The sequence below is a fragment of the Camelus bactrianus genome, chromosome 3 (genome assembly GCF_048773025.1).
Source record: "Camelus bactrianus isolate YW-2024 breed Bactrian camel chromosome 3, ASM4877302v1, whole genome shotgun sequence".
Lineage (NCBI taxonomy): Eukaryota > Metazoa > Chordata > Mammalia > Artiodactyla > Camelidae > Camelus > Camelus bactrianus.
Window position 1 is genome coordinate 37,937,188 of NC_133541.1, and position 11,058 is coordinate 37,948,245.

General features: G+C 49.1%; 1 protein-coding gene across 2 annotated transcripts in view; it reads left to right on the forward strand.

The window, feature by feature from the left end:
• Positions 1 to 7,200, forward strand: part of IL31RA (interleukin 31 receptor A) — a 78,111-nt gene extending 70,911 nt beyond the window's left edge. For both annotated transcript variants that reach the window (XM_074358482.1, XM_074358484.1), the window contains exon 15: positions 1,099 to 7,200. In XM_074358482.1, the coding sequence (XP_074214583.1) occupies positions 1,099 to 1,545 (447 nt within the window). In that variant the 3' untranslated portion in view covers positions 1,546 to 7,200. The remainder of the gene's footprint in view (positions 1 to 1,098) is intronic.
• Positions 7,201 to 11,058: the final 3,858 nt, after the last annotated feature.

The following is an 11,058-nucleotide window of genomic DNA, read 5'->3' on the forward strand; positions in this document are numbered from 1 at the left end:
AATCATCCGTAAGTAGAAAACCTGCATTTTTGTTAGTTCTTACATTGAAAACTGTTCTGAAATTTTAAAAGTTTAATTTCTTGGTTAGTAGAAATAACCTCGATCAAATATAACCTTTAAATCCTCATTAGTGAAAGACTGTTTCTAGTACTTCTTGATACAGGAGTTTTTTTTTTGCATTCTTTTTTTATTGAAGTACAGTCAGTTTACAGTGTTGTGTCAATTTCTGGTGTGAAGCATAATGTTTCAGTCATACATATACATATTCATGTTCACATTCTTTTTCATTATAGATTACTACAAGATATTGAATATAGTTCCCTGTTCTATACAGTAGAAACTTATTGTTTATACGTTGAAAGCAAGGTCCTGGAGTGACCATCCCACCACGTGCTCAGGAATTTTTAATATTACCTTTTGTTTCAACTCAGATGTCTTTTTTTTTAACATGAACATTTTAATTACTTTTATTTATTTATTTTAATTTTTGTTACTCCTATTTCTATTTTCTTCTCTCCTATATCAGTCATGTCTTACCCTATTTACTTGCCTACTTATTAAAAGTTACTAAAAGAGTAAATTAGTTCACAGGCAGTATTGTCTGATGTCTAAAATGCTTTTTGAATCATCTGTAGGTCTGGCCTCTACAGCAAGCACTTATTAATCACTCACTGTATGATTGAGCCAGGCTCTGGGGATACAAAGATGACAAGTACATGGCCCCTACCAGAAGGCCACCTTTGATTTTTCTGGTGATGTTAGGCAAGTCATTTGTCTTCATGATTTTGTTTTCTCATCTGTAAGAGTTCTAATTTTGAAGCCTCGACCCCTACTGGGATTTAGTGAGTATATGATTATGTGGAAAATAGCCTTGAGCTCTCTCTAGAAGAAGAAATTGTTTGAATACAGTGTGTCCTTTCTCAGGAAATGGACCACTCTTGCCCAGCTCCCATGGAAGGGCACCACTCTGGTCTCTAAGAGAAGTGTGGGGGTCTGGTCAAGAGGTGAGGCATTGGGGTCCCAAGCCTAATAGCTTTTGGCTACATCATATGTGGCCCCCAAGTGACCACTGCAGGGGTGTCCCTTTCTCTTTTCCAGGGTAAGCTAAATCTGAAGGAGTTTGATGACTCTGTGAACACAGAAGACAGGATTCTAAAACCACGTTCTGCCTCCAGTGACCTTATTGACAAGTTGGTGGTGAACTTTGAGACTCTTCTGGAAGAGGTTTCCACAGAGGAGCGTGGAAAGGGTCAGGAAAGCATCTGGGGAGGGGAAGAGAATGAGTACGTGACCTCTCCCTATAGGCCTTATTGTCCCCCCTTTTCACCTGAGATCCCACCGGGAAAGTTCCAACACCCGTGTTCCGGAATGCCAGAGGGAAGCAGCTCAGAAGTCAGAGAGCAACTTCTCCCCTCTGCCCAAAGTTTAGGGCCAGACCAACTCTGCGAGGAAGGAGCACCAAATCCATACTTGAAAAATTCAGTGACAGCCAGAGAATTTCTCGTGTCTGAAAAACTTCCAGACCAAACTCAAAGAGAATTCTAAGAGCTGCCGTGGCTTGAATCCCTTTGCACATCAGTGTGGGTGACTCTTGCAGAGAGATGGTATCAGGACTTGCCTAGAAGAGCTGCCTTGGTGTTTCCCCATCCTGCTTGTGTTGGAGCCTCGCACAGCCCCGAGCGGCTTTTTGAGCTTGGTCGGCAAGAACATGTAGCTTGCTTGAGAAGAAAGGATGGTGACCAGCCTGAGCACTTTGCAGAGAAAAAGCCATTTATTTTCTTTTGTTCAGATAGCGAGCTCTCACTGAGGCCTGTGACAGATTGACTTGGAGGGGTGATGGGTCCTGGAGGTGGATAAATCTGGTCTTCCCTAAGAATTGGGCCATGGGCGCAGCCTTTGCTGGGGCTGCTCCTCACAGCTCCAGGAGAGACTCTGCCCGTTGCTGGAAGACAGTTGTTTAGTCGGCGTTGTGTGGTCTGGTGGGAGGTGAGGGTTCTCTCCCTTCAACTTGACCTCCCAGGCTCCAGGCTCCACCTCTAGGGTAGTCCCGACATCACGTCAGAGCTTATGCTTCTCTCTCAACATGGGGCGGGAAGTGCTGGGGCCTTCCTGATGGCACACCTGAAATTCCTCTTTACCTTCTTTAAATCTCCCTTGGCCCACTCCACATTGGATGGAGGAATGAGGGAGGGCCTCAGCAGGACACAGGAATGGACTCTCGCTGGGCCAGCACGTCTGCCGCACCCTCCAGGCCATTGCCCAGCCCTGGAAACTGTATCCCAAGGCCCTCGCTGCCCCTCTGTCTTGTACCCAAGCCTGGGAATAGAAAAGCACCAAAGACTGCCGTGGCTTTTTACAGGGACTCTGTCCGACCCCTCATGGTATCTCAGATCCCAGGAACACACCCTACAATGACCTCTTCCCAGAAGCAGCTGTGCAGGGCCTGGGGACATGCAATGCTTAGCAACTCTGCTGCTCCACTGCAGGGCTCCTCTGCCTTCACCCGGCAAGGCTCAGTTAGTGGAGCCTTTAGCATAGGTGCTGATGGTGGGATTCAGCTGCCAGCACCTTGGAACTTAGGGCTGGCACCCTGACCACAGTGACGTCAGATGACTTCCTAACGTGCAGCTGTGTCTCTTCTGGCCATTGGGGGAGGTTGCTGAGAGCCTGGTGAGATGGGGCAGCTGGGAGCAGCAGGCCAGACACTTGCGAGAGGGAAAGGCTGACGATGGTTTTCTCCTAGGAGAGTTTGAGAAGTCAGTGTGTATGTAGCGGCACAAACTTCATGAGCCACTGGCTCAGACTTGCAAACCATTGCCTTACTTTCTATAACCCAAATTAATTTCTAGTCAAAGCCCCTGACCTTTTGAAGTAACCACAGCCCGATTTGGTGATTTCTGTCGCTTTGGGTATGTAACTCATTCACATTCGGGATTTTGACGCCCCGTCCACCCTGGCACTGGCTCTGAGCGCCGGAGGACATTCAGAGAAGCAGCAGGCTTTGTCTCTGGTTTGTTGTCTGCCCAGAGTTGGTCTTGGGAGGTGCCTTTGGCCCCACCTGTCCCTGTCAAGTCACCTGCCACTTTCCTCAGCCAACGGCCGCATCCTTACTGTGGGCACGAGCTGGGGGATGCTTTCCCAAAGCTCTCTCCTCATTAAATCTCATGTCTACAGCACCCCCTGCCCCCCAAATTCATCACTCTTAGTTTACAGAACAGTGCCTACTGATCAACCAAGGAATGAGGGAGGCCTGAGCAGGGTACTAGGGACCCTGTATCCTGGGAGCAGAAGGGGACCAAACAAATGGGATACACTGGATTTCTGGTTGTAGTGGGCTCTTCCTGCACTGATACCTCCCCCACCCCCGACTGTGGTGACTTGGGCAATTCTTTGAGCCGCCCGTCCCCCAGAGTTCCAGATGGGGCTCTTTCCACCCTGCCTTTGATTCGTGAGCTTATAGGAGGTTCTAGCTTTGTACCCCTCAACACTTCTCTCTCTCCTGTGACCCTCTGCCACCTCCAGCTGAGGGGTCTTCTCAAAGTCTATGTGAGGTGGGCAGGGGAGGGGCATTCCCAGAGTTTGTCTCCCTAATCCTGTCTATCTCACACCTGGATGAGGCTTTTGAACCTAAGATCCAAGAATTGGATGGCTGAAGAGAAAGAAGAGGTCCCAGATGGCTCCTGTGAGTGGATTTCAGAGATGAAGATGTTACCCTCTGCTCTCTCTCCCATGATCATTCGTGAAAGCCCGAACCATCTCATGGACAGTTTGCAAATACCACAGCCCTGCTGTTTCATTTCTTCTTCCCATTTCTTACTTTCCTTTATGTTTCCCATTTTCTACTCCTTTTTTCCCCACCACTCCCAGTAGCTTTTTATCTTTTTAACTCTTTCCCCCCCCTTTTTTTTTTATCCCTTTTTGTCCTTCTCATCAGCCCCCTGTTATCATTTTCCATATTTACTTTGGCTGCCTTGGAGGGTGAGGGAGATTGAGGCTCTCTGTTTTGTCTGAGATGCCCAGGCTAGTCTCATAGGAGTCAGCATTTCCTGCCAGTAAGAGCTGCAGTTTTCTCAGGAACCCCAGGAGCTCATTCAGCAGGCCACACACTGCTCTCCAGAGCAGATCACAGGACACCAGCCTAAGAGAAGCCACAGTGACCATCCTCTCCTGGGATATAGTCACAGACTGTCCCCACTCCCAGTGTCCTGTGTTGCCTCTGCATCCGGAAAAGGCCACCTGCGTCTTCTCTGTGACTGTCAAAAAGACACTGAGAGGATGCAAACAGGAAAACATGTGTTTTAGCAGGGTCATTAAAAACTGATAAAATTCCTGTTAGAGTTCCCAGGGCTCTGGGAACCATGCAAACAGTTAATGTTAGTGTCCTATTAATAGCCTTTCTCTTACAATAATACCAGAAAAAAGTTACAAGAATAGCAGAGAAGCCAATCTTTGTTTTAAAAAAAGATACCTTCATTCTGATTCCTCAGGAGGCTGCAACAAAACAGACAGTAGAAGCAGCATGTGGGGTGGGGGTCCGGGTGGGGGTGCTGGAGGGGTCTGGCGTGGCTCCACCCTCCTGTGGGGAAAGCCTGTACTGGGCTGCCAGGCCTCCCCGTGGGCGTTTGGGCGCCCTTTGTGGCGCACCCCTCTCCCCCGTTATCGGTTATCGCAGCTGCTGTATACACATTCACTCCAGGGGTCCGCCACTCGGCTCTCAGGCAAAATCTGGGCTCTGTTTCTGTAGGGCCAATGAGCCAAAAATGATACTGACATTTTTAAAGGCTGGAAAACAAAATCAGAGGAAGAATCATGTTTAATGACATGGGAAAATTTGATAGAATTCAAATTTCAGTATCCATCAATGAAGCTTAATTGGAACACAGCCATGCTCATCCTTGTCATGTCATCTGTGGCAGTTCCCCCCCACCACCACAAAGGCAGGACCCAGTAGTTGTGACAGTTTTTCCCACAAAGCCTAAAGTGGTCACCATCTGGCCCTTGTCAGAAGAAGCCTGCTGACCTGCCCCTGTGTAGCCCACAGACTTGAGGCTCAGACTGAATTAGCTGCTAATGAAAAAAGAAACCCGGTTATGTCATTCTGGATTTCAGACTGAGTAAGGTTGGCCCCCTTAGAAGGGCACAACTCCTTGGATCCCCCTAGACCTCACCACTCCCTATCCGCTGCCCACCGCTAAGCTGGAGAATCAGTGGCTATCACTTACACCACTTTGTCTCCGATCCCCCAACTGTCAGACATTTGGCAATGCCTGGAGGTATTTTGGGAGGGTGGTGTTGCTGGCATCTAGGGGATAGAAGCCCGCAATGATGGTAGTCACCCTACAATGCACAGATCAGCCCCTGCATCAATGAATGATCTGGCTCAAGGTGTTGGTAATGCCCAAGTGAGGAATCCTGGCTGAGCTAGCCCTTGCCTGGACCCACAGCACTTGCTGTGGGTGCTCCTTAGCATCCAGACATAGCGTCTCTCTAATTGTGTCTCTTTCTTTTTGTAAATTTAAATTTTATTTTGGACTCAGCTTTACAACAACATCAACAAAAATCTCTACCAATTATTTACATCATTCTTAATTCACTCCTGATATGATCTATGTGTCCCTACACACGTTTTCATCCAATTGCAAGTTATATATTCATTCTATCGTATTCTCCCTTTGCTTTCACTTACTATTTTGTGTATAAAATTCTGTGCATGAGCATAGTTTATAGTGGACACGCAGAATCCCGCGGCCTGCCTGCCTGCCTGTTGCGGTTTGCTAAGGGTTGTTTTGAATGTCCTCCTGGTATAGAGAGCAACTTCAGTGAACATCATGCCACAAAATTTTCTTTTCCCACCTTTGTCTTCATTGCTCCAGGCTGTTTCCAAAGGTGGAATTGCTGGGTCAGAGTTTCATGGTCATAGTCACATATTGCGCAATTCTATCCCCCAGAAAGCTACATTGACTTGCAATATCAGGAGACATGTCTTTGTCCTTTGCCACTGATAATCAGCTGTTCACTGCTGTAAACTGAATTTCGTCGATCTGTATGGTTAATGACACTTCGTGGTTATTTGTGTGGCTTAAATCATGGGGAAGCTGAATTTTTCCCATTTATATTTTACTGTCTGCATGTCCACCTGTTGACATTACAGAATCTTTTACTTCTAAGCTCCCCGGGGCGTTGAGAGACCAGCTGAGCTTCTAGGAATGAGAGGCACACAGTAGGACTGAGAACAACTGATGGACTTTGTCATTTGGCTGCCTCTTTAAAATATGTGGGTTTTGTAGGGCATTTTAAAAGAGACATTTCACGCTGATGTATTTCATTAATTGTTTTATGTAAACATTAATTAGCAACAAGGCCTATTTGTAATCAAAGTACGTGATGTTACCTGTGTCTTGCACCCCGTTGGGCGGAGGGTCTGGAGCAGAGCATGACAAAGGTCATTAGCAGTCCTTGTTCCTCCTGCAGCATTTACTGGACGCTGGAGTCAGCAGAGAAAGTGTTTGCTCAGAAGCACAAACAGCCCTAGTCCATATCTGCAGAAGCCTGGGGGCCACTCTTGCCCTCAGTACTGGGCCATCCTGTCTGACATGCCTGCCTCTTGCTGCTGAGAGAGGTGTGGGAGGCGAGGGTAGTGACTCCACAGGAGCATGGAGCCAGCTGTCAGGGAGCTTGGGGTGGTTGTTCAAGGGGCCCTAGGTATCTGCTGCTGGTCCCCTCTTTAGAGGTGGGATTCTCAGTTCTGCCCAGCTTCACTGTATGTGTGGGGCGAGATGCCAGGAAGGTATCTGGAGGCCTGGCCTTTTAAATGGAAATCAATATGTGCAAACCAGAATGCTGATGGCAGTGAGGAAGGCTGGCCCCGTGCACCGGGAAAGGCGTCTCTTGGAGGGCTGTGCAGTTGTCTTTTCTATATATTGTTCACGTGTCGATGCAACACGTAGTGCATGTGCATGAAAGTTCTGTCCTTAAGGAGAGTGTGAAAATACGGTTATTGTAATGAGAGTAGCCTTTCAAATGCTTTATTTCTCTCCCTTGGTAGGAGGAGGTAGTTAGATTTACTTACTTAGAGGAGGTACTGGGGATTGAACCCGGGACCTCATGCACGCTAAGCATGTGTTCTACCACTTGAGCTATACCCTCCCCTCAGATGTACTTATGTTTTGATCCTTCAAATAATAAAGCCATAATACCATTTTTATGTTATGCTATCCTTCCATTTTAAAGTTTTACCCACTCATATTTTCAAAATGAGACTTCCAGATGTAAAAACCCAACTTTGTCAGACACGAAGGGAGCCTCTTGGCTGTGGAAACACAGGAGAGCTACAGGTGACCAGGAATCAGCCGAAAGAGTTACTCCTGCTCGCACACCTCCCGCTAAGGAGTCCGCGGGGCCTTGCACCCGGGCTCCCATCATCCTCCTCGCCTCCTCGTGGCAGCGTTTCAGACCCGCCCCCTGGCCCCCCGGGCGCTCCCCTCGCCGCCCTCCGCAGATGACGGGTCCCGCCCACGCGCGTCGCGCCACCAGCCGCTCGCTCTCCTGGGAAGGTCTCGGGTGGAGACGGCGCTGCTCCTGTCGTCCCTTCCTTGGCCTCTCCTGTGCTTTCAACGTCTCCCTCTCCAGCGATTCCTTCCCCTTGGCCTCTAAACCTGCTCTGGTCACTTCCTTCCCAAAGGTAAGGAGGCCAAATGGCGCTCCTCTGTCTTCGCCCGCCTCTGGCTGCCTGTGACCCCGAAGCCTGGCCTGTGGTTTAGGGTCGGGTGGGCCACGGCCCGTGTAGCAGCTTCTCCAGGTGTTTTCTTTCTTTTCTTTCTTTTTTTTTTAAGTGAGAGGATTGCACTAATAGAACATTCTAGAGGATTAGAAAGCAAGCACTCAAGGGGTAGACAGTTTGGGAATAGGGAACAAGGGCACCAGGCTGGCCTCTTAAGTACGCAAATATAAGGCACACATGCACCACTCCCTGCTCTTGGAGAATCCTGAAACGGGGCAATATTTCACACGCAGTTACCTCAGGCTTTGCTCTGTTCACTGCTAAGGTCTCCGACGGCTAACGTTTGCCAGCACAATTATTTTGTGCCAGGTATGTGCTAAGGGCTTTCCATGTACAAGGATGCTGTGAGGTACTATTATCCAGTTTGCAGAAAGGTGGGTGCCAGTAGATAGAGGTAGTACCATGACCCCATTTACAGACAGGGAGACTGAGCTCAGAGAGGCTTCAGTGATGTGGCCAAGGTTCTGAAACCAGAAAGTGGTGCCTTAGAACCCAGGCCCCACTTCCTTGGACTGCTTGGTCTGTAGTTAATAATAAAGGAGCAGAGTGGGCACCGTGTCCACATTCACAGCACAGGGAATGACAAGGAAAGAGAGGACCCAAGGGAGCCCGAGCTTCAAGGTGGGCTTGGGATGCTGCAGAAGCAAGACGAGGGGCCGTGACAGAGTGATGGGAGCTGAGAGCACCCGGGGGCTCGGGCAAGGCACAGGGAGGTCTGGTGCGAGAGGGGATTTACTGCAATAGTCGGAATAGGGCTTGCACGTGACTTTCCTCTTCCCACTAATCCCCTCTTCCCAATCCTCCCTCCTCACTCTTCTGCTCTTTGTTTCTCAGCCTCCTTGTGGCTGACTTGCCCCTTGAGCCTCCAGTTCCCTGGGGTTGATCCCCTGGTGCACAGCTCACTGCACCAGTTCTGTCATCCACACCCAGGCTTCAACTGTGGCTGCATCATTTCCATGGAGCCCAGGCTCCGCACTTCCAACTGCTCACTGGACATCTCCACTCGGAATGAACATGTCAGACTTCTAACATGCATCCACAACCCACCTCTCCTCTTTCAGATCTTACCTCTCCATTCTCTTACTTGGATACTTGGTGTCATTGAAGCTCCAACCTCCCTCGCCACCAGCATCCAATAGGTCACCGAATCCTTACACTCCTCTGTGCAGAACTTCTCTCATCAGTCCTCTCCACTCCATTCCCCCTGCTCCCAAGCCAGCCCTGGCCTTGGTCATCTTTGATCTGGACCTTTGAGCAGCCTCCTCACTGGTCTCCTTGCCTGCAGTCCTCCTTCCTACCCCCAAATCCATCCTCTGTGTTACTTCCTGAGTGATTTTCATGCACAGATTTGGTTCCGTCTCTTTCCTGCTTCCTAATTCCCTATGGCTCTTAGGTAACACCCAAACTCCTTAGCAAAGTAATGGGTGAGGTTTCTTTTAAATTATTTGCTCATGTGCTACACTTTTAGAGTTAATAGGTATCAGTCTATTACTGCTGTAACAAATTACCATAAACTTAGTGCCTTGAGAGATACAGATTTATCACTTTACAGTTCTACAGGTTAGATGTTCAACATTGTCTCACTGAACTAAAATCAAGGTGACAGCAGGGCTGCGTTCCTTCTGGAGGCTCTAGGGGAGAATCTGTTTCCTTGCCTTTTCCAGCTTCTAGAAGCTGCCCTTATTCCTTCTAGAAGCTGTGGCCCTTCCTCCATCTACAGGGCCAGCACCGTTGCATCTCTCTGGCAGTCCTTCTGGACTCATATCTCCCTCTGCTCACTGGGGCTGAGGTCAGCCTGGGGCCTGAAGCACATCGTTAAGACCCCAACCAAAGCCTCAGTTAATTCTGCATCTGTTAACTTTCTCCTGAGATGCCAGTGCTTGTCTGCTTCTTAGTGTTCCTGACCCATGGACCAGCCTTGTCTGAGACCAGAGCACAGACAGAGATCAAGATACCATCTTATTACTGACAAAGCTACCTAGAGAACCTGGCGCTGGATCTGTGACTCAGAGGGCTTACTATTGGTCAGCCCAGAATTAGACACCCCAGGTCACGTGCCCAGCTGGACTCCACAGGTCTTGCTCTGCAGGGACAGGCCTCCTCTCCTGTGGGGCAGAGAGCTGACCAGTGCACATTGTCCACCAGATGGGCTGGTTCCTAGATGGAGGAGCTAAGAGAGCAGACTTGAGGGCTGCTCACAGCTGCCAGGACCCATGGGGGGTCTTGACCTATCAGAACCACAAGAGCAAAGCCCTGGGAGGGGAGTGAGTGGAGGTGGGGCCAGGTCCAAACAAACTTCTGCTCAGTTCAGAATTCCAAAGTATTAACTGGATGTGCGGGACAGGGCAGGGCCCTGCATTCCGTGGCAGCACACCCCAATTAGTGGACAGCCCCCAGATGTGATATGTACACATCTCAGAGCTTCTGTATTCCAGATCTTCCTTCATAGGGATCAACCCAAAGGATGGAAAAAAATTCCCTCTGCCATTCCAAATAAATAATGAATATTTACTTGGAAGCTAAGTTGAGCCTTTTCTTCAGAGGAGTCAGCATGTGACTATAACTTAAGCCCCTTCCCAGTACATACTTTATCAGCCAGCCTTTGCTCTCCTCCAGGAAAAAAATATGAGTTCCTGGAAAAAGCCCCTAGGGTTGTTAGATGTTGATTTCCTGATGGTAAAATAACAGCCTCCTAAGCTGACAATTCATGACATCTCAGGGGCTAGTTCCAGAGAACACATGATACTTTAACCAAAGAGAGAATGCTCTGTCCAAAGGCAGTGTCTCTTGGACCCAAAGCAGTATTTTCCAAACCCCCAGGCCCACAGATGGGTACACCCTGGAAAGACTTCCTGGCTTCTCAGGCCAGGCAGGAAGGCAGACAGGCTCCGGGAGCAGCTGGGGACACTCATGGTTGTGTCTGGGATCAGAACCATTGTGTGTGAGTTGGGACCAAAGCTCAAGGCACATGAATACGGATGATCACCCTAGCTTCCTCTCACGCCCCACTGTCCCTCATGCCAGGCAGCCTTTGCTGGTGAGAGGCAGCAGGGAGGAAGTGACTGATGGTAAAGTCTCCTGGCACTTGCACTCTGGTTCCCTGGCTTCCTGGGGCCACACCTCTTTGGGATTAGGACCCAGGCCCAGTAACAAGTTCACAGGAATTCTCTGGCTTGTTCTCACCAGCAAGACTGCAGAACCTTGGCAACCAAGCTCTCTTCTCTAGGGTTACATGGCTACCTGCTTGTCCTTCCTGCCGTCTGCTGTGCCCCCACCTC